We start from the raw sequence: 22,822 nt of genomic DNA, 5'->3' as shown, positions 1-22,822 counted from the left end.
AGGAGTATTATAACTTGACATCCTTAGACAATATACTTCCGCCGACATATAACCACGATCATAACGGCTTAGATTCAACCGTCAATTTTTTTTTTAAAAGCAATTATCGCTGCACAAAATAGAATTCCCAACTTATATCTCTTCCTTAGTACGTCACTTTACACCGAGACTAGTTTCTACCATATTTAACGATCGATACACGAGTTAACCTCTCTTTACGCAATATACTCCCGCCGACACATTACGGCTTAGATTCTATCGTCAATTAAAAAAAAAACCACTTATCACTGCACAAAATAGAATTCCCAACTTATGTATCTTCCTTAGTACGTCACTATACACCAGGACTAGTCTGTACCATATTTAACGATCGATACAGGAGTTAACCACTCACAACGGGTTAGGTACTGTAGGGAACTTTATAGAAAGCAGAAGAAGAAGAAGTACTTCACGTGCTTGTTGACAACCACATCCACACGTTCTCGTCGGTTTATTCGAGTTGTTACTTTGTAGAGTACAGTAGAGTTAGAGTAGAGTGCTAAAGTGGAAATGAAGATAGGTAAAAGTACTGCATCTGTTGAAAAGAGGATTAGCGTACCAAGTGGAAAGACTGACGCTAGCGATGCTTCTGAAGATGAGGATAAACTTAACATTCCCAAAGGTCGTCCGAAGTCGGGAAGAATTTGGAAGTCACAAAAATCGAGGTTAGTGTTTCTACGTTCATTTATTGTTATATAATAGTTTTTCGTTGACAGTTGGTGCTAACATCTGTATCTCTTTATCTTAGGGCGTCGTCATTGATTAAATCTCGCGGCATTAGACTGTCCTACAAACAGAAACAGGTGCTCAAACAACAGCTGAAACTTGCAAAAGAATTATCCCGTGTAAGAAAAGAAGAACGTGAAAGACTGAGAGAAGAGCAGCGCCAGCGGAGACGAGAAAATCTCAAGCGTCAAGAAGAAAATCGTAGAAAATCTGAAATAGTTCAAGTGGTATGTACCATTTTACCATAACCCTTTTGGTAGTAACCTCTCAACTGTTTCCTGAATTGTTCTGATTTGGAACAAGACTCCTTTTTGATTCTCGTAATGTCCTTATCCATTAATCGTGTGGTTTGGTGGAGATTATGTTGTTTAGCAGAAGATCCTTTTGTTAGATGCTGCCTCTTCTCCCTCATCATCCCATGGTGTGAATTCAAGATCGTCAACTTGTCACAGTACCGTACTTGTGGTCACTAAGCTTGTTGTTTTAGAATGAAAAAATTGTCTGCTAGAACGTTAAGGTTGTCACAATCCATCTTTCCAAACAACACGTTTGCCTGAGCAATAAATGATAATTTCCTGAGCAGTGATACACGGGAACGCATCATAAATTTAGCTGTGAAGCATCCAGTAGAGTACTGTGTGTAACAGTACATTTAAAAGTGGCATAGTGGATAACATGTGAAAGATAAACTGAACAGAATTGTGAATTTTAGCTATTTTCTAGAAAGGAAATTGACATTAGTATTACGATGATTGTAGGAGCCTGAAATTTTGAACATATCCTAACCAGGCAATGCACTCCAAATTATGCCAGAAAAATTATTATTTCTAGGTCTTGCCATCATTGTGGCACCGTAAACAGTGGGAAGTTCGCAGAAAGAAGGCAGGAAAGATCAAACACATGATAAGGGTGCTTCTGGCTTATTAGGATTTATGATTGCAAGCACTGTTCATTATGGCCTCCCAACGCAGTAACATGCTGCCTCTGTAACAGGACATGATTAGAGATGAGCTTAAATGATATTTCAGAATATTGGTGACGGGTGTATCTGTGATGCAGTCACAGGAAGCACGAGCATATGATTATCGGCACGCTCGCTCTCTGGTCGCGGGTGGCCAGTATGGAAATACTTCTAGTTGATATGATGACAAAGTTGGGTAGTATTTTTCGGATGATTCGGGACATTAGAAGTGGGAAAAATAATATTCACATTTATAATTTGAAGTTATGCATAGGGAAAAGGTTGTTAACATAATGCACAATAAATTAACAAGCGGAATGTGATTACCTGTGTTGTGTCGCCGGGATACCAGTTATCTACAGTATGATACTTAATGTAGGTTTAAAAATAAAAAGACTAAAAATAATACGTTTATGGACTTAATACAAAGATTCCTCCCATATACAGGGCTATTCAGTAAAGTTGTCCACCTCAAATAGCTCTTAAACGGTTAAGGATATTGACATTTTGTTTTCACTTTCAGTAGTTGTACCAAAGAGCTACCGTGCCATGACCTTTAATATTTTATGGGCTCATGGTACTAACTTCGCTTTTTTTAAACGGTACTACACTATTTTGTACACGTAGCCTTAAATCTACAAACATTACAAATTCAGCACCGTGATTATTTTGAAAATCGGACAAGTACTTCTCGAAAAAATATGATGTATTCAAACATGCCTCATTTGCCAACTGAGGACTAATTTGTTTGACTTGCGCTACGTATGAAACATGAACTAGCTATTGACATATAGAGTTGCTAGACAGGTGTTCTCTCTACTGTGCTCATAAATACACTATGATAGAATGTATTATTTAACACCTTTAATATCGCCAATTTTTTTGCTGATGATATAATGGTATGGGGTGAGACAAAAGCGGAAATACAAACTAGACTAGATCTCTGGCGTGAAGCTTTTACAACCTTAGGTCTCAAGGTCTCAAAATCAGCAAAACGAAGACAGTTGGCTTGGTGATGGGGGTAGAAACTCTCCAACTGTTCATCTAAGAATTGGAGATGAGATGAATATTGTAGATAACTTCCAGTCTTTAGGTAGTATTCTGTCATCAGACAATACCATACAGCAAGAGATTAGCAGCAGAATACAGAAAGCCTCCAAATTCTATCACGCTGTACGTCAAATTCTTTGGGATGAACATTTCTGTTAGTTTCCAAGATCAGCTTGTACAAAATATATCTAGTACCTATATTGACGTATGGCCTAGAAACAGCAACACTTACTGGACCAACAAAGAGTCATCTTCAGGAAACAGAAATGAAGTTCCTCCGTTCTTGTCTACAAAAAACAAAAATGGATAAAATAAGGAATGTGGATATCTGGCAACAGCTTGGATTGGAAAGAAGCTTGCTGGAGACTAGAAGTGAAGAGATTGCAATGGTATGGTCACATGAAAGGAATGGACCCTCACAGGACTCCTCGAACATTACTTTGACCACAATGTTCCTGGGAAGAGACCAAGAGGAAGACCTCGTGATGTTTGGGGAAAAACGGATATTGAAGGACCTTGAAATTAGAGATGTGAACTGGTGTCGCATATATGAACAGCATCTGTGGATGGATAAGACAAACTGGAGGCGGCTCGTACACAACTGCACCCGACTTGCTGGAGTGAATAAATTATGATGAATATTGCTGTAGGTAACTGGTAAATGAAAAATGGATATAGACCTTAAGCTACAGCGGATAACATAGCCCTGTGAACATGATCCAAGTACACAACTTAAATGATATTTTGTCACAGATACTTCCGTGACAGTGTACCTGATATATCGGTGACAAAGTAACAGGCTGTAATTCATCGACCCTCTCTAGGCATGGTTGACAGTTGCCCGCAGCATATCATGTTAAATCAAAGCGACATGTGGTTGTGTACAAGCATTTAGGTTAGGCAGAGATTGGATATGCCCCTGATAGACATGATCTTTCAAATACCCCCACAACCAGAAGTCGTATGGATTTAGTTTGGGGGATCATGAAGGCCACGCATCTGGAAAATGCCTCGTCTTGATGTGATTGTTAACTGAAGGTTTCTTGCAGCATATCTTTCACCTGGCGAGTGACATTTGGTGTTGCCTCATCTTGCATGAAAATAATTGCATAATAACTGTGTGGTCACAGTTGCGTTCTTGCAAAGCTGGAATCAGCTGTTGCACAAGGAGGTTCCTATAACGTGCAGATGTCACTGTACACATAACAGGCCCACGAGGGGTCATCTCCTCAAAGAAAAACAAATCAAGAATAAGGAGCATGTGAAACAACACCAAACAATTGCATAAGCTGAGTGTAATGGTTGTTCCTACACAATGTGTGGAGGAGTCAAACCCCGTATGTGACAGTTCTGTGTATTCACTCCGTCCCTCCAGTGTAAAATTGCACCTCATCAGTTTACAGACTATTCCCCGGCCACATGTTTTCCATTTCATGCGCACCAAAAACCGATGTCAAAGTTGCGGCATTGTGGAACATTTTGGTGTTTCACTTTGTGAACAGTATGAAGTTTGTAGGGATACCAGTGTAAAATGCACCGCAGAATCTTGTGAACTGTTGACCGGAGAAGTGACACAGCTATGATCACATGGAAAAGTTCAATTTTTTAAGTGTCAAATGAACATTCACTTAACATAAGGTATCAACACTCATCACCAAGGAACTGACAAAATGCAATTCCACTAAAAGAATACTCTGATGTCAGAGTTACGGAATATTGCACGTTCTGACTCCGTACAGCGCCAAATTTTGCCTGGTAGCAAGACATGGAACTAATCATTTTTGTGGCATAATTTGCGAGTGCATAGCTTAGCATATTTATGAAATTTCTGAATCCTACGATCATTACAGTCCATGCTGTACCACGCTGACCACTGTTAATTTAATTGCGCACACCCAGTATATTAACCCTTGTGAAATGGGTCACATTTTTGGTTGTGAGCGTAATTAATTTTCGTGATTTTATTTTTGACATGCGTGAGTAGGCTACTCTGAAACTATAGTTAAGCGTAAATAAGTCATTTATACCTAACTTCATCAGAATAGATTGCAGGTATCACCACAGCTACAATTTCTTGGTTTGTTTAGAATTGATGACAGTCAGCTTCCATCCACTTGCTAACGTCATTTTCATTAGATTCCTCACACCCAGGAATTTGTTGGACGAGTTCAAGGAAATGTGACAGATGCAGATGCTTCCACTGGACTCTTGATGAATGTGAGACTCTGCCACAATTTCTTCCACGTTTTCCACGTGAAGTGTTCACTGATACCCTCCCATGTGTCTGCTGCCCAGTAAACCACAACCTTAATATCCACGTTCTGCAGTTTTTGAAGAATAGTAAGTGAACTGTCATTCTCAATCATGTACCTGAGAAGTTTCTGTTTATACAAAAAAATTTGCATTTTGCAGAACACCCTGGTCCATTGGCTGCAATATCGACGTAACATTAGGAGGCAAGAAAATTGCTCTTATTTTGCTTCAAGTTAATTCACTTACTGCTGGGTGCGATGGAGCATTGTCAATTAAGAGCAATGCCTGAGAAGGCAAACCACTTTTTGCACTAAAACTTGTTGCTGAGGGAACAAACTGTTCTTCTAAACATTCCTTGAAAAATTATGCATCTATCCATGCCTTTCTTTGATTGCTGTAGTAAACTGGAAGAGTATTCTTGTTGCAGTTTTTGAATGCCCGTGGTTTTGCTAATTTGCCGATAACCATTAGGGGCAGTTTATTTGTTCCTGCTACATTACTATATGCTAATACCGTAACACGTTCCTTACTTATCTTAAACCCAGGTGCATGAGATTCCTCTGCAGACGCAAGGCTTTCACTGGGAAGTGCCTTGAAATTTAAACTCGTTTCGTCGGTGTTATATTCACTTCTTGCGGTGATTAAATTCAGTGATGTAATCTTATGTAGTGGCATGATCACTTGATTACTGTTCTCCTGTTATTGTTAACTAACGTATTCCATGCCTTTTCTTCCATCAATCGTATCACCCAGTACTGGCAGTGAATGAAACATCTCCATTCAATAATTTATTTAATTGAAGAGCCTTTTCTTGAACAAGAGGTCCATATAACAGAGTACTTTTTGCCTCTCCTGTGACAACCATAAATGAAGCACTTCATCAAGATTGTCCAATTTGGACACTTTTGATGTTTGGTGGGTTTTAAGGATATATGCTGACAATGCTGTACAAAACTGCTCGATTTTAAAATGATTTTTCTTCCAGTCAGAAATCTTAGGTTTTCCAACACTAAACTAGACAGATAATCTTGATCCACCATCACCTTTATCTAACCGCGTCGGCACTTCAAGATTTTCTTGAAAAGAACAAGACCTGTGCTTTTGTTTGCTTGCCTTAACTTATGATATAGATGTTGATTCCCATAGGGAACCTGAAATATTTGTTCCGAATGAGTAAATTTATAAAACCAATATAAGTGGTCCGTTATTGGACATTATAAATTTTCCAGCTAACTCATTCCTGGCTGCCAGCGTTTTGCCCCATTGTGCTAAGTTGGGCTCATCAGTTGGTAAATTGCACACCCACCAAGACGCAGGGCTAGTGCACGCTGTGGAGGCCAATTGCACCGGCAGTGCCAATGCAGTATGAGAGACTGTCTCATTACCAAAAAATTGATGCATGTCTGACCATCATATGATATAGATGTTGATTCCAGATTGAAGCCTTCTTGCGAGTGGAGAAGTTAATTACATGGTGATTACGTTTGACAGCAAGACCTGCCGCCGCTGCCGATACTCAGGTGAGGTTGCCCGGACCCCAAGTACCTTCAGATACACTTCTCCCGCTACTATGAGAGGGGTAGTCGTGGTGATGGTCGCCGCAGATTAGATGTACATGATCAGGCCCCAGATGGGTTGGTGGTTGGGTTACCGCACCTCAGTCCTTGCCGGAGGGATGGACTCCGGTGCGCCGTCGAGAAGGAGACGTCACTGGAGCGAAGTGGGCCTATTCTCCACTCTGGTATCTCTCGCTAGATGGTGGAGCACGGCGGCTGATGGCTGAGGGGGTACTGAAACAGTAAGATCTAGGCGACAGAGAAGCTTGGAGTGTACTATCTTTATTGCTGTGAGGCAGAAGTGCGGGCGGCGTTGATGGTGAGTGTGTGTCAATAAAGCGTGAATGCAGGAGACAGGGGCTTGGTAATAGCCAGCAGGGAATTGACGACAGGAGAAATCAGAGGGGAAGATCGTACATATCGGGTAATACATCCAGCAGGGCAGAAGGCCTTAAATCTATTGTTACCATAATTTTAAAAAGAAATATAACCTTCGACTTCTGCCAAATTTTAATGGCTAAAGTAAATACCAATGAAATTACACAGGTTTTACCTGAGAGAGAACCCTAAAGATCCTCTCTGTGGCTGGGTTACTGACCAATAAGGTAACTGGTGTTAGAAAATCAAGAATGAAACACGGTCCATGGAATCTGGGGGCAAGCTTGCCCTCTGGAACGAAATTTCTTACCATGACTTGGTCTCTGACTTTTAAATTGGTGAGCCTCCGTCCACGATCATATCTTTCCCTAACCTTTTCATGGGAAAACTTAAGATTATGTTTAGCTTTCTTCCATAGATCTGTAAGATTATCAGGATCTATTGTTTCTGGTAATATATCATTATGTGACCAAAGGTTAGAGAGCAGCGTGTTAGGAAGGTAAGGCTTTTTGCGGATGATGTTATTCTCTATAGAGTGATAAATAAGTTACAAGATTGTGAGCAACTGCAACGTGACCTCGAAAATGTTGTGAGATGGACAGCAGGCAATGGTATGTTGATAAACGGGGCTAAAAGTCAGGTTGTGAGTTTCACAAATAGGAAAAGTCCTCTCAGTTTTAATTACTGCGTTGATGGGGTGAAAGTTCCTTTTGGGGATCATTGTAAGTATCTAGGTGTTAATATAAGGAAAGATCTTCACTGGGGTAATCACATAAATGGGATTGTAAATAAAGGGTACAGATCTCTGCACATGGTTATGAGGGTGTTTAGGGGTTGTAGTAAGGATGTAAAGGAGAGTGCATATAAGTCTCTGGTAAGACCCCAACTAGAGTATGGTTCCAGTGTATGGGACCCTCACCAGGATTACCTGATTCAAGAACTGGAAAAAATCCAAAGAAAAGCAGCTCGATTTGTGTTCTGGGTGATTTCCGACAAAAGAGTAGCGTTACAAAAATGTTGCAATGTTTGGGTTGGGAAGAATTGAGAGAAAGAAGAGGAGCTGCTCGACTAAGTGGTATGTTCTGAGCTGTCAGCGGAGAGATGGCGTGGAATGACATTAGTAGACGAATAGGTTTGAATGGCGTCTATAAAAGTAGGAAAGATCACAATATGAAGATAAAGTTGGAATTCAAGAGGACAAACTGGGGCAAATATTCATTTATAGGAAGGGGAGTTAGGGATTGGAATAACTTACCAAGGGAGATGTTCAATAAATTTCCAATTTCTTTGAAATCATTTAGGAAAAGGCTAGGGTGCAACAGATAGGGAATCTGCCACCTGGCCGACTGCCCTAAATGCAGATCAGTATGATTGATTGAACAAATTTAAACATAAGAGAAGCTGGAGTAAACTTTTGGGACTCGTGAACCGCCAAATTTAAAGCAAAGGCCAACCAATGCAGGGACGTATCCCACCTGGAATGATCTTCATGATGAAACACAATTGGAGCAGATCTAAGATTTCGATTGACCCGCTCAGCCAGAGATGGTTGAGGGTAATAAGCTGAAGTAGTTACATGTGATATAGGCAGGTCAAAAAAGAATTTACAGAACAAGTTGGACGTAAATGCTTTGGCATTATCAGAAACTATATATTGGCCAGGACCAAAAGAGTCAGACTGCCTATAGATAACCAGCCACTGCCGTGCTTGGTACTTGCCTTAAGTGGGGACATCGAACTAAACCCGGGTCCACAACAGTGCACAATTTGCAGAAATAGTGGTACGAGGAACCAATTATTTGTCCACTGTAATAATTACTCGCTAAAAGGCCATAGAACCTGCGCAAAAGTCTCAGTGTCTGAATTCAGAAAAATAAAGAACGGTTCCCGTACATGGTTATGCTGGAAGTGTTAAATGCAGCCGTTATCAGGCTCGTTCTTTACAGTTACCAGTGATACGCCCAGTGACTTAGTAAATAATTCTAAATGTACCTATGAAAATAAAAAATATCACTTTGTGCCTTCAATGCGCGCAGTATTATGTGACCTGGACGGTTACAAAATATCCACGCATCGCTTGAAAGCCTTGACCCGACCATCGTATGTGTCAATGAGACGTGGTTATCCAGCAAAATTAATGACTCAGAAGTGTTTCCTGACTCGTTGATATTGTTCCGTAAGGACCAATCCCACCGCTCTGCAGAGGGAGTTCTAATTGCAGCCAAGCCAGCATGTCATCCAACTCAAGTTCATCACCTGGAGACAACAACCGAAGCACTGTGGGTGGAAGTGACGTGCAACAAACACAAATTCCTTATTGGATCAATTTATCGCGCCCCTAAGTCATCGCCGGAAACTAATGATGAACTAATCCTCTCTCTCGAGCGTGTGCAACATGTACAACAAAATTACGATGCCATTTATATTGTCGGTGATTTCAAACTAGAAATTACGTGGTCCAGAAATGCTGCACCTGTTCCAAATAACCCCTCGCCAATAAATTCCTTTCCGCTTTCAATGATTTCTTCCTTCATCAATTAATGTTCAAAGCCACACGTATTACACAAACAACACGCTCAACCCTTGATCTTTTCCTAAGCAACATACCACAGTCCGTCCAATCTCTTAATACTATTCCTGGATTCTGTGACCATCAGGCAATTCTCGCAACACTGACCCACATAAAACCATCCCCCAAACTCCATACCAGAACAGCTTATAATTTTTCCATAACAAACTGGAATGATCTATCCACTTTACTATTCAACCGCCTCCCCGTCCTCACCTCAGATTTCACTGGCAGTACTTACATAAACAAGATATGGAATGACTGGAAGAAAATTTTCTTTCAATGCATAGAAGAAACCACACCAATAGTAAATATAACCAGCAGATGGAAATCCCCATGGATTACCAAGGAGATAGTGCGAGAAATTCGAAGAAGGGACCGCCTGTACCAGAAATGGAAAAGAAATTCAAACGATTGTGAGTGGGAGAAATACAGGCTGGCTAGGAACATGGCTAAGCAATCTATCAGAGATTCCTATGATTCTTACATCCACAGGCTCAACACCAACTCCAAGGAACTCTGGGCTTTTCTCAGAAGTAAAGGTTGCAACAGAGCTCCATCTGTATTTAAACATAATGGTATGGCAGTCTCTATACCACAAGAAATTGCAGACACCTTCAACAGGAAATTTAAAAGTAATTTCTCCGTCCCTACTGAGGAAGAGAACATGCTGTATTCAAGGACAACATCTACCCCTCTCTTCCCTCTAACCAACCTGTATTTCTCAACAAATGAAGTAAAGGAGAGCCTTCTGAAAACAAGACCTCATGCCGAGACCGGGCCGGACCGAGTGCCAGCAAGAATTCTCAAGAATTGTGCAGTCGCCTTGGCGCCCTCTCTTTAACTATTCCATTAATACCGGTCTGTACCTGTGGAGTGGAAAGAAGCCAATATAGTGCCGGTTTTCAAAGATGGGGGTAAGGAAAACTTAGACGATTACCGCCCAGTTTCTATAACATCAGGGGTCTGTAAATGTATGGAACGTCTAGTTTCTAAATGTATGTTGGATTTTTTCAAGGAGAGAAACCTGCTGAACTCAAACCAGCACAGCTTCATTCTGGGAAAATCCTGCACAACACTTTTAACAAAAGTCATTGATGACTGGCAGTTCTCTTTGGAGCAGACTGATATCTTACAAATAGACTGTGTGACTCTGGACTGGAGCAAAGCTTTTGACCAGGTGTCACATCAAAGACTTCTGTTAAAACTTAGCAACTACGGCATTCAGGGTAAACTGCTGTCATGGTTGAGGTCATTTTTGGTGGGTCGAACGCAATGTGTTGTGTACGGAGGAGTCAAATCAGACCAAACCACAATTACTTCTGGAGTAATTCAGGGCAGTGTGATAGGGCCCCTCCTGTACACGATTTATGCTCTCGAGTTACCGGATTGTGTAAATTCGACCATGGCGCAGTATGCCGATGACACAGTAATTTACAGAGCCATGAAAAACAGTGATGATATTGTAAAATTCCAATTGAATCTGGATAGTTTAGCTCTGTGGTGTGAGGTAAATAGAATGTATATAAATATTAAGAAGTGTAAATATATAAGACTAAGCAGAGCTAAACAACCACTCCAGAACCAACCTACTCTATGTGGAATCCAACTGCCGACTTCTAACTCCTTCAGACTGCTCGGTATTCACATTACGGACAATCTGAAATGGAATAAACATGTGGAGGAAGTGAGGTGTAAGGCATACAGAGAGCTAGGTTTCGTCCGTAGATGTCTCTCGGGAGGAAGAAGTAAAGCCCTACGAATGGCTTATATTTCCCTAGCGCGGCCCATACTACTATATGGCCTTCCTTCCTGGCATCCAACGACAACGGAAAATATGAGGAAACTAGAGGGTATCCAGCGACGAGCAGAACGTTTAATTAACAAACACAGCCAGGTCATTGCCACCAGTGAACTCGTTATGTACACAAATAGACGTAGCCTTCCTTAGGAAATCCCTGACAGATAACACACACCTCTCCCCTCTCCACCGCCTGCAACTCAATTACCGCTCTGTTAAAAGAGGCCAAGGAGTTACTCTTGTCCCTCCCTTCGCTAGAACAACCTCATATTTAAATGGGTTTTCCGCAAGGGCTGCTCGTACCTGGAACCTTCTACCATCTGAGGAAAAGCTGCTTCCTCTTCCTCACTTCCTCCGCGAAGTAAAGAAAATTTATATGTTAATAGAAACCCTTATGCGATGTGTATAACTTGTATAAATTAGAATTGCAAGAAGGATGGGTGCAAGTACAGGTACACGTGGGCGAATGTGTATGCGTGCGCGTGTGGGAGTGGTTGTGAATGAGTGTGTATACAGGGGTATGAGTGAGAGTATAAATGGCTGGGTCTTCTTACCCTAATATTTTCAGGATAAATCAAGATAATTATTAATCTAAGGGTACAGTGTTTGGAGTGTAAATATGTAAATTTAAAATTGTCTACATAAGTTTATATGTAAATATTCAGTAGAGTTTATGTACACATGTGGAGATGGAGGCACTTCGGTGTATGTGGGGCGTGCCCTTTCTCCATCTACCACCCTTAAATTGTACATGTACAATTTAAGGAAAATAAATAATAATAATAGTATTCAAACAAGAAATAGTAGACTGAGCAATAGCCAACTTAGTCGGGAATAACCAGGAAAATTTAGTGAAACCATCTACACACACCAGAATAAATTTATTTGCGTTCCCCTTAGATTGTGGGAAAGGTCCAACGTCTATATATAGACGTTCCATGGGGCGAGATGCTTGTTGAGATGACAATAGACCTAGCTTAGTGGACATGCTGGGCTTACTGAGCAAGCAAGATTTAGAGGCCATAAGTAATTCTCAAATTTATTCCCGAGTTTTGAAGATGCCTAAATGCCCCCCCAATGGGCAGTGGCGAAGCTATTAGTTAGTTAATGGGTAGGCAGGAAATCTCACCTTAAAGTTTTTTGTAGAGTAGTTCCAAACGTTGAGTTTTCTTGGTTGCAAAATGGTCAATCACATGGTCCTTTAGTACTTGATCACTCATCAGTTCCTTCGCAAAGCATTTTTTCGATATAAATGGTACTAAGACTGCTGAGTCTTTCATTGTTCGTTGAATTACGCAAGTATGTTTTTGTCCTCTTCAGAGTGCTCGTACTCCTTTCAGAGGAAGCCGTTGTCACAGGAAATGTTAATATTAAACGAATCAATTTGACACTTCCACATACACTTGTTCGAGGTCATTGAGGACAATATAATTCAAAAGTTTTTGAGGAGACAAATGTTTTTCTATATTGGAATAAATATTAATTGTCCGACTCGTTGGCTGAACGGTCAGCGTACTGGCCTTCTGTTCAGAGGGTCCCGGGTTCGATTCCCGGCCGGGTCGGGGATTTTAACCTTAATTGGTTAATTCCAATGGCCCGGGGGCTGGGTGTATGTATTGTCTTCATCATCATTTCATCCCCATCACGACGCGCAGGTCGCCTACTGGCGTCAAATAGAAAGACCTGCACCTGGCGAGCCGAACCCGTTCTGGGGATATCCCGGCACTAAAAGCCATACGACATTTCATTTCAATATTAATTGATTCATTTTCCAATCTTTCCCTGTTAAAAATGGGTTAAATATTCATGACTGTTCAGTTTAATAGCAGGAAAGCTCTCTTTGTAAACTATGAACTGAGCAGGATCCAACAAACCAACAAACTGGATATCGCCAAACCGTATTTCCATTTGCATAATTAAGGTGTCAAGAACTTCATATGTTAACATTTTGAGCATTTGCAATGTCCTGTCATCTACATTTATCTCGTTATTTATTTTGCGACATTTTACAACGCAAGAGGACATTGAATTTTCTGATTGCATATCCTTGAGGATACCAGTGGTTTTTCTAATTTCAGTATTGCTCAGAATTACACCAGATGTGCTTTTATGTTGCAGTAGAGCAAAGATATGGTCTGTATAAATAAAATTTCTCTATAGAGAAAGAGTAAATAAATGAATTGGGCCTTCTTGAGTATGACAAGCAACCCAACAGCTGAATTGTACGACTCACGGTCCCAGCCTTCTCTGCAATGTCTTCAAAAACCTGTCTTAGATCATCATAGTGTGAAAGTACCTATTGTGCGGACTGCTCTCGAATGAAAGCTCCAACAGGTAGCGCATGCTTGTGGAAGTCTTGAATCCTTTGGATTCCAGAAGATGAGCTATTTTTGAGGATCTACTAAAAATGAAACGCTGTCAGATTATGAATGAAGAGCCTGACTGATTTTAAAGCTTTGGAGCAACGGAGAAGGACGAGGTTTAACTTGTGGGCATCCGTCTGTCTGTTAGGTCATCAGCCCAGGGGCTATGCAGTTTTAGGGAAACTGCAAAAACCAATGGCAGCACCAAAATGAGGCGTACTAGGCAAGATGAGGAGTGAGGTAGTTTGCCATTGCTTTCCTCACTGGACCAGAAGGTGCTACTGCAGCACCTTTCATAACACTTAGACACTAGTTGTGCTCCAAATGTCATTACTCAGCACCCCCCTTACCCCAGCAGCTTCCATATTGTGACAGCCATGGATGAGACTGGAACTCTGGTGGAAGCTACACTTTGCTTTGGCCTGTGCCAAAAGACGGATACAAAAATACTGCATCCATCAAGAAATGGCAACAGGCATCTTGTGGGCATAACAGTGTAGAAATATTGCCCTTCGGCAAACGTTCTTAACGTAATGCTGAAAACCCCATTGCCTTCCTGCCATTGTGGAGCACCCGTTATACGTTTGACATACGACTTTATCAATCACTCCCCACTTTCGCAGAATATCGACAATTAATTCTGATAAGCCTGATGCAGTCTTATCAATCGAAACATCATAAAAGCCTATGAATATTTCTGTGGGACCCTGTTTTGAGCAGAACCGGAATATTACACTAACTTGAGATCTGTTTGATACATCTAAGGTCTCATCTGCCTGAATACCAATGAAATCACAAGAATCTAAATCTGCTTTGAATGTATCTTGAATTATGGCAGTTACAGACTCAATTCGTTCTGTATTTCGCTTGGTGTGCCTTTAAAGCCCGATGTGGACTGGAGATGATCTCGAATGTACTGTTCCTGTTTTGAAAGAAGATCTAACAAGTCTAGATTATTGCCCCTGTTGATCGAGTCTTTTCCTTCAGAATGACCTCGAAATCCTGTTTCTGAAGAAAACACACAATGCCAACAAGTGTCTCAAAAACAAGCCTATTTTGTTTCACAGCTTCGTTATGTTTAACGACTTTAAATCGTGCATCTTCAGATAAAGAATGTTCTATCATCCTCCCGCGCCCCTGTAAACGGAATCTCTCTTCATACTGAATATGTTTATTTGAATTTTGATGCTTCTCCGCTTTTCTAAGAATTTTTTTTTGGTATCAGTTACCCCATTTAAAGTCCATTCCTTTTCACCACCAAACAAAACACATGTATAACAAAAAAGCTTCTTACCGGGAGAGTTGGCTGTGCGGTTAGGTTTGCGCAGCTGTGAGCTTGCATGCGGGAGATAGTGGTTTCGAACCCCACTTTCGGCAGCCCTGAAGATGGTTTTTCCGTGGTTTCCCATTTTCACACCAGGCAAATGCTGGTGCTGTACCTTGATTAAGGCCACGGTCGCCTCCTTCCCACTCTTAAAGACTTTCCTGTCCCATTGTCGCCATAAGACCTATCTGTATCGGTGCGACGTAAGGCAAATACCAACAAAAAAAAACTTCTTGCTTTCGGACCAGGCTGTTAAGCACGAATATCGTATATACCAAGAAAATTGAAATTTTCTCGCTACTTTACCGTCAGAATACTTAATATCCAAGTTACGCATACATCTTTCCTTTTGGCTTCACATTCCTCTTCGTAAGTCCAAGATGAGAACGGCTTACATTTTAACGAGTTCAAAAGACTCGTTAAGTTCCCGAAGGGGCCTACTTGACAGTTCACACATTATTTCAATGCGATTTTCAACCGGATGATGTACTGTAAGTCTTGTTTTATACAACTACCAATCCATGTCTAAATTGTCACAAATAAAGCCAATAATTTACGGATTGCCTACTAATTCAAAAGAAAAAAACACACTTAACAATAGGGTACCGGTACTTCATTGTCATCTTCATGCTGGGAATTACTACGCTCTCAAATAGCACAGGAGGCTTGCCTCTCTGTGGTCTAGACCGTGTGGAGAGAGGAGTGCGGGCGGTAACCCTATCTTTCCTCCACCACCCCGCGCCAGTCAAGAGCTGACTGAAGGGAAACAAAATAAAAGTCCTGCGTGAGATAAGTTACAGACTGCCTCCCTGTCAGAACAAGTAGTTTGCTGTTACCATCTAGCGGTTCGGATCCCACTGGTGTCTAGTTGGCCATTTTTGTTCTGTACTTAACATCTCTTCATCACGTACTAAGGGTCTTACTAATAAAAAGTCCTTATACCGTTGTTTAACTCTTGTTTAGTTATACAGTGAATAAACCCTGTATAAGCGTTTTACATTTTTCTTACTAATAAACGAGGTATACGCGTTGTATTACTACACAGCACGTATACACTCGTTCCAAGGAGAAGGAATCTCTTCCTGCAGTTCACTGACGTATTTCGCACGTTCACCGCCTATATGATCGCTTCTGCTGGTTATCTACGAGCAAAACTTTCCGGAAAGTCGCACAGTAGCACGGCATATCGAAAAGGCAGTGGCAACACTAAGTGAGACAGCTGGAAATTCGCTTATCCTGATATCAACATTTCTTCAGCTTGCTTGTGTAATGAATGCCAAAAAAAGAAATGGAATGGCTTAAGAAAAGATCAATAGCTCCTAAATGGGATAGTACGGAAAACGTAAGCAATTGTAATTGAATCGGCGGGTTGAAAAGGGTACACATTCCAAAATCCTTACTTTTCAGGAGAAAGGAAAACCTGTTTTGTAGCTAAACGAAAGGTTAGATCAAAAAAGTTTCTATTAGGCATTTATACATCACATTTCTACGTATTCAACTACAAAGTATGGAAATCATATTACGTACGGTTTTCAAGTTATACCACTTTTTATGTCAAGGAATATGTCCCTTTTTATACTCAAATTTGAGAAAGATCTAAGATCTTTGTAGAGGCAGATAATGTATAATAAACTCGCAATTTAAAGTCTATTAAGCAGTAACACCTTAATACACAAACATACGCCCAACCACAATTTCTTTTATAGTTATTCATTGTCATTCCGTGAGACAGCTGGAAATTGACTTATATTGATATCAACATTTCTTCAGCTTGCTTGTGTAATGGACGATAAAAAAGAAATGGAAAAGCTTAAGAAAATATCAAAAGCTCCTAACTGGGGTAGTTCGGAAAACGTGAGCAATTGTAATTGAATCGGCGAGTTGAAAAGGGTACACATTCCAAAATCCTTACTTTTCAGGAGAAAGGAAAAACCTGTTTTGTAGCTAAACGAAAGGTTAGATCAAAAAAGTTTCTATTAGGCATTTATACATCACATTTCTACGTATTCAACTACAAAGTATGGAAATCATATTACGTATGGTTTTCAAGTTATGCCACTTTTTATCTCGAGGAATATGTCCCATTGTATACGGTAGGTACCTACTCAATTAAGAAAGATCTTTGTAGGGGCAGATAGTGTATAATAAACTCGCAATATCAAAGGTCTATTAAGCTGTAACACATTTTTACACAAAAATACGCCCAACCATCATTTCTTTTATAGTTATTCATTGTCATTCCGTCTCTTTAAAGTGTTTTACTTGACGAAGATGTCTAGCTTCCATAACCTCTGAATGGTGTACGGTACCGTATGTCTTCTATGTTTAAAATATCGTGAAGATCATCAACGTTATCGTCATTCTTTCAACGTGTGTTCAATGTTAAATGGATAAGTCGAATATTTTACAACGATTATATTACTGTCGACAATAAATACTACGAAAATAAACTGCTCACTCGTTTCTTTTTATCCGCTACACGCTGCTATACAACGCTTATACAAGGGTCCTGGACTGTATAAGCAATTCAGTGAATAACTATAACAGATGTATACATAGGAGGCTTATACACGGTTTATTAGTAACGAATTTCGCGTAAACGGTGTATAAACCTTGTATAAAAGTTATACATTGTTTATTAGTAAGACGGTAAAATGTACGTAACACGACCTAATAGGTTGAAAGTCGCTTTCGACTTCAAAAAGAGCTTACATGCTCTCGATTTTTTACAGCCCACTCAAGGCAACATTACATCAAAATCTGACACTCTCTGGCCTCACAAGGCACGATTTACAAATGGAAATAGTTTTACACAGGGGTATCTAGTACCCAACCTACTGGACCTTTGCAGAAAAAGAACAGGTTAAATGATTGGCCCGAAACAAAAACCGAATGGAGGCATACACTTGCGCTCCTAGATAATGAAATATTAAAACACTGACAGGGTTCTGGGCCCGGTGAAACAGGGGCTAGTCCCAGCTACTGAGGTGACTCGCATGGAAATAAATTTAATACATTACAGTAAGAAAACAGTTACAAAATCGTAGTCACCTCAAACCAAGATGAAGGGAAGCTCGAGAGGGTAACTCACTCTCTATCCCCGATTTACAGTTAAAGACTTTATGAAGTTTTACATTAGCCAAAAGAAAATTTACATTTTAGAAAGTTTTGTTACATAGTTAAAAATTCGGACCTTCCCCTCAGATAAGCCTGCGGAGGTAGCTACAGTAAAGAGAATTTAGGTGGCCATTACCTGGCTGATGTACTGCCTGCCGAAGAATGAGGCGTCCTGCCTCCTGCCTTAATACACACACTCAGAAAGACGACGAAAAGAGACAAGGAAACTTGAAAAGCCGCAACTTATATACCCTCAGGGAAGGTTCGAGAGCATTCTGGGCTAATCCGGACACACCCTCTCATTTTTATTGGCTGAACCCAAAAGTTACACTCAAAAACGAACAAGAAGTCTGTGATAGGCTGAAAATTAATTACAGAAAATTTTCATTGGCCAGATTCAAAACTGGCAGAATGAGACAGAATTGTAGCAAACCTAGAATTAAAAAAAGAAAACAATTGAAAGTTGAGAAAACCTATAAACACAAAATTTATTTCAATAACAACTTCCTGTACCTTGCACCAGAGTGCATTACTATAATTTTTTGGTAGTGACATCGGTGGAAAAATGTCCAAACTTCTTGATGTACAGCAAAAACAAAACCAATAGAAATCCAATCAGTTTAGGAAACTTCACAATAACAAAATTACTTAATGTTTCAATAGTGACATCTTCTGATCAAAGTCATTTCACATTTTGGTCGATGGAGAAGTTAATTAAGGCGCTTATTTTGAAAATGCGAAGTTGAGGTGTACCTCCTGGTACAGTCGTTACTAATAAAAGTTCCGAGTTAAATCAGAGAAGGTAAAAATGTGCTAAATTTATTTGGACCAGACTGTTGGAACCTGACAGAAAATTGGACTGCAAAGGGTTAAGAGGTGCTTTAGACACAGTTCCAGTATATGTTGCCATTGATGCTTTCACGGCCCATGCTTATAAACATGACATAGGCTTTTGGAATTCTTTACGTTTCGCAGAGAACTGTGCTCTGCGTCATCAGAAGAAAATCTAGACTGTCCACAAGAAAGGTGAAACGTAAAGAATTCCACCTTATTTCCTTGACACAGCGTAAGCCCAAAAGCCTATATCATGTGTAGTTCCAATATAATACAGAGTTAAGGTGGATAAGCTGTGGCTCGTGGTTATTTGGGTTTAAATTATCTGATAAACTCACCAACAATCCAATCATGCTTACCAGGAATAAAATCAGTGAGGTTATTTATTTGAAGGCATACTGTTCATCTGGTAGATACATATTTACACTGTTGTTGCACTTTAATCTTGGATAGTAAATATGTCCTCACTCATGATGAAACTCCCCCTCACCATTCAGAGGCTACGGCCGTTCAATCAAAAGACCTGCACCTTGTGAGCCAAACATGTCCTCGGATACTCCCGGCACTAAAAGCCATATGCCATTTCATAAGAACTTGATATATGTTTTGAAAATCTCACAATTTCAGAATTTTCCTTCACTGGCTAAAGGTTCTTTTCTTATTTGTCACTATGTATGTTGAAAACCCTTCTCTTATGGGTCACTATGACCAGTCAAAAATGTGTCTTTTATTAGCTGCAGTGTTGCTGGAAGCCCTGTTCTCACTGGCAACTTTAAAATGAGTGAATATTGTGGTACTCAAGTCTGGCATTCTTTTTCGCCCTTGCATTGCATCATGTTTTTGTTTGCCATGGTCGTGTTTGTGGTGTTCAGGAAGTTGATTGATGTGGCTTGATCAGCTTCAATTTGAATCGATTATTTGAGAAACCACACATGTCCATTTTCGGACAAAATAAGTGTAATGCATATATATTAAAATTATGTGTGTTCCAGTCATTCAGAGAGAAAGGATACATGTCTCCCTCATTATTAGGGTTTTACTGGGATCTTGATAATTTTCTCCTGGCCTACTGTTGCTAAACAAAACATATCTGAGGAACTTGAATAACAGGCATGACAAGACATTCTCTTGCAGTTATTAATAGGAAGGATATCCCTGAGTACCTGTAATAAGTGATATTGTTAAGACTGACAATGTTGGAAAATGTTGTTATATGAAGGGAAACTTAATTAAAGTGTGATATATAGTGTGCTTAAATGTAGTTAAGCATTAAATAACCTAATTTTTTAAAATGTTTTTAGCCAACAAGTGTTTATTTATTTATTTATTTATTTCTTCTTCTTGTTTCGTATAGGCCAGCTAAGGACCACGACATTCAACTATTGCATTTTGGAATGGGCTTTGATGTTTGCCCAGTAGTTGCGCATCCTCAGGCTGTGTTGCTCCTTCCTCTCCTTTGTCCAAAGGGCGCCAGTCTTCTTTGTTGATAATCTGTCCTGGAACTTCTTATGTTTAAGCATCTTCCTGAGTGCTGTACGATCCTTTAAGATTCCTTCTGTTATTCCCAGTTCCTGTAGATCTTTATTCACTTCCATCAACCATGGTGACTTGGTCTTCCTATTTTGCCAGTAGCTGAGAATCTGGTTGGTCAACCTGGTAGGATGCATCCTGTAGACGTGCCCATAGAATGCTAGGCGTCTCTTCCTTGCTACATTCGTTATTCTTTCACAGTACTTGTAGAGCTCTTGGTTAGGCCGTCTTTTATAACTGTCCCCTTCCTTGACTGGCCCCAGTATCTTCCTCATTATCTTTCTTTCCTGGATTTCAAGTTTTTCCATGAGTCCCTTCCTGTTGAATGTTAGACATTCTGAAGCGTATAAGGCTTCAGGGCGGATGACTGTCTGGTAGTGCTTCATCTTAGTATTACGAGAGAGACACTTTTTATTATACGTATTCTTGGTCAGTTGGTAGGCCATTTCAAGCCTGTTAACTCGAGTTGACAAAGCTGTTCCTTCAGAGAGATTGGATTCCAACCATTCTCCCAAGTACTTAAACCTATTGGTTTTCCTGATCTCTCCCTGTTCCAGATGCAACGTACAAGGAGATTCACCGATGTTCGTGATGAATTGTGTTTTTTCGAGAGACACATGTAGCCCAACCTTTGCTGCTTGTTGTCTGAGAACATTTAGTTGTTTCACTGAAGTTTCTATTGAATTAGATATCAGGGCCAGATCATCGGCATACGCCAGACAGTCAACATTGAGCTCATTGCGCTTATGTCCCAAATAAATGCCACTTGGAATCTCCATTCTAGCTAACTCCTTTCGCCACTCTCTTATTACTTTCTCCAAGGCACAGTTAAAGAGGAGAGGGGACAGACCATCTCCCTGTCTCACTCCTGATTTAATTTCAAAACTTTCTGATATGACTCCTCTGAACTTTACTCGTGACCTGGTGTTGCTTAAAGTCTGTTTGATTAGGTTATGGGTCTTCTCATCAAGTCCTAGTTCCTGCAAAATCTTCATAAGAGTAGGTCTGTCTACCGAGTCATACGCCTTTGTAAAGTCGACGAAAATGACAACGTATTTCTTACCGGCCATTTTTGCTTGATGTAATACTGATTGCAGATTGAGTATCTGTTCTGTACAAGAGCGTCCTTTTCTAAATCCTGCCTGGTACTCTCCTAATTGTGGGTCTAGTTGAGGTTCGGCTCTATTATTTATTTATTTATTTATTTATTTATTTATTTATTTATTTATTTATTTATTTGAAAAATCACATATGTCCAGTACCTTTCAGTTCTCATATCACACTTTTTCAAAAATTATGAGATTTTTTTTGCTAGTTGCTTTACGTTGCACCGACACAAATGATAAGAATTATTACAGTAGATCTAATAAATTACTATAAAAACCAGACACAAATTCCAAACATTAGAAGCAGTTGGCAGTTTTTTCCACTCTCTCAAAACTAGTGGACATGTGTGCTTTCTCAATCAATTCAATTATTGTGAACAGTTGTTATTATGATTTTGTTTTTAAAAATGCTTGTAAGTGTTTGATCATGTTATGGAACCAACAGCAGTGTTACTTTCCATGTAAAAGTTAGTTTAATTTATTGTATTGGTTATTGTTTTGATACAGCATGGTGTGTTTATTCAAAGTTTGATATTTTACTGTCGTGAAGAAATATATATATATATATTTGACTGAATCAGTGAAAGATTTTTTAGTGTTTTTTGTATTGATATTTTATAGTGTTTGACAGTGTCATGTTTCCACAATCTCCTTATTTTTTGTTTTCAAAGTTTGCCAGATATGCATAAGTTTAGTCAATTGAGGAAACTGTAATGGAGTTGCATTATTACAGTAGCAATATCAGTAGTTATGTAAAACTATGAAATAGCTTGCTTTCATTAATTGCATACATCTGTCTGGCTGATAATCCCGTTGTTTCGCCCTATCAAACAACCTTCACATCCTCCACCCACAGATCTTATTCCAGCTATGATCCCAGCTAATATATAACTGTCCTTTTCTTGATAAGGTGAATGTATCAGTGAAATGCTTGTTTATATTCCTTTTCTTTTTCAATTTCAGATTACAAACACTACAAAAATCAAAAGAATGAAGAAGAATACTTTACGCAAAATAGAGAAGCGAGATACAACAAAGATGATTCAGAAGTGATGTGGTGCCGCCATTCCGTTGTTAAATATTTTGTATAAAATTAATAAATTTCTTGTAAAGTTTAGAGTAGCTGTTTTACAGATCGTTCCTCCTACCCTGAAGCTAACAATAATAATGATGATTTCATTTAAGTTTTCCATTAATTACGTTGTGGCTCAGATG

At 39.7% G+C, this 22,822-nt stretch overlaps 1 protein-coding gene across 1 annotated transcript; it reads left to right on the top strand.

Moving 5' to 3' along the window:
• The first annotated feature begins 415 nt into the window (after positions 1 to 415).
• Positions 416 to 22,724, top strand: LOC136886073 (coiled-coil domain-containing protein 86). Its single transcript, XM_067158802.2, has 3 exons — positions 416 to 704; positions 788 to 992; positions 22,571 to 22,724. The coding sequence occupies exons 1-3, from the start codon at positions 550 to 552 to the stop codon at positions 22,658 to 22,660; spliced, it is 450 nt and encodes a 149-aa protein (XP_067014903.1). The 5' UTR covers positions 416 to 549; the 3' UTR covers positions 22,661 to 22,724.
• The last annotated feature ends 98 nt before the right edge of the window (positions 22,725 to 22,822 follow it).

The sequence above is a fragment of the Anabrus simplex genome, chromosome X (genome assembly GCF_040414725.1).
Source record: "Anabrus simplex isolate iqAnaSimp1 chromosome X, ASM4041472v1, whole genome shotgun sequence".
NCBI lineage: Eukaryota > Metazoa > Arthropoda > Insecta > Orthoptera > Tettigoniidae > Anabrus > Anabrus simplex.
This window is presented reverse-complemented; position numbering and strand designations above follow the sequence as displayed.

Excerpts from the sequence above, each read along its gene's own strand:
- LOC136886073 (XM_067158802.2), top strand. The coding sequence starts at position 550 with ATGAAGATAGGTAAAAGTACTGCATCTGTTGAAAAGAGGATTAGCGTA. Across the intron at positions 705-787 it reads TGGAAGTCACAAAAATCGAG|GGCGTCGTCATTGATTAAAT; the intron begins GTTAGTGTTTCT and ends TCTTTATCTTAG. Across the intron at positions 993-22,570 it reads AATCTGAAATAGTTCAAGTG|ATTACAAACACTACAAAAAT; the intron begins GTATGTACCATT and ends TTTCAATTTCAG.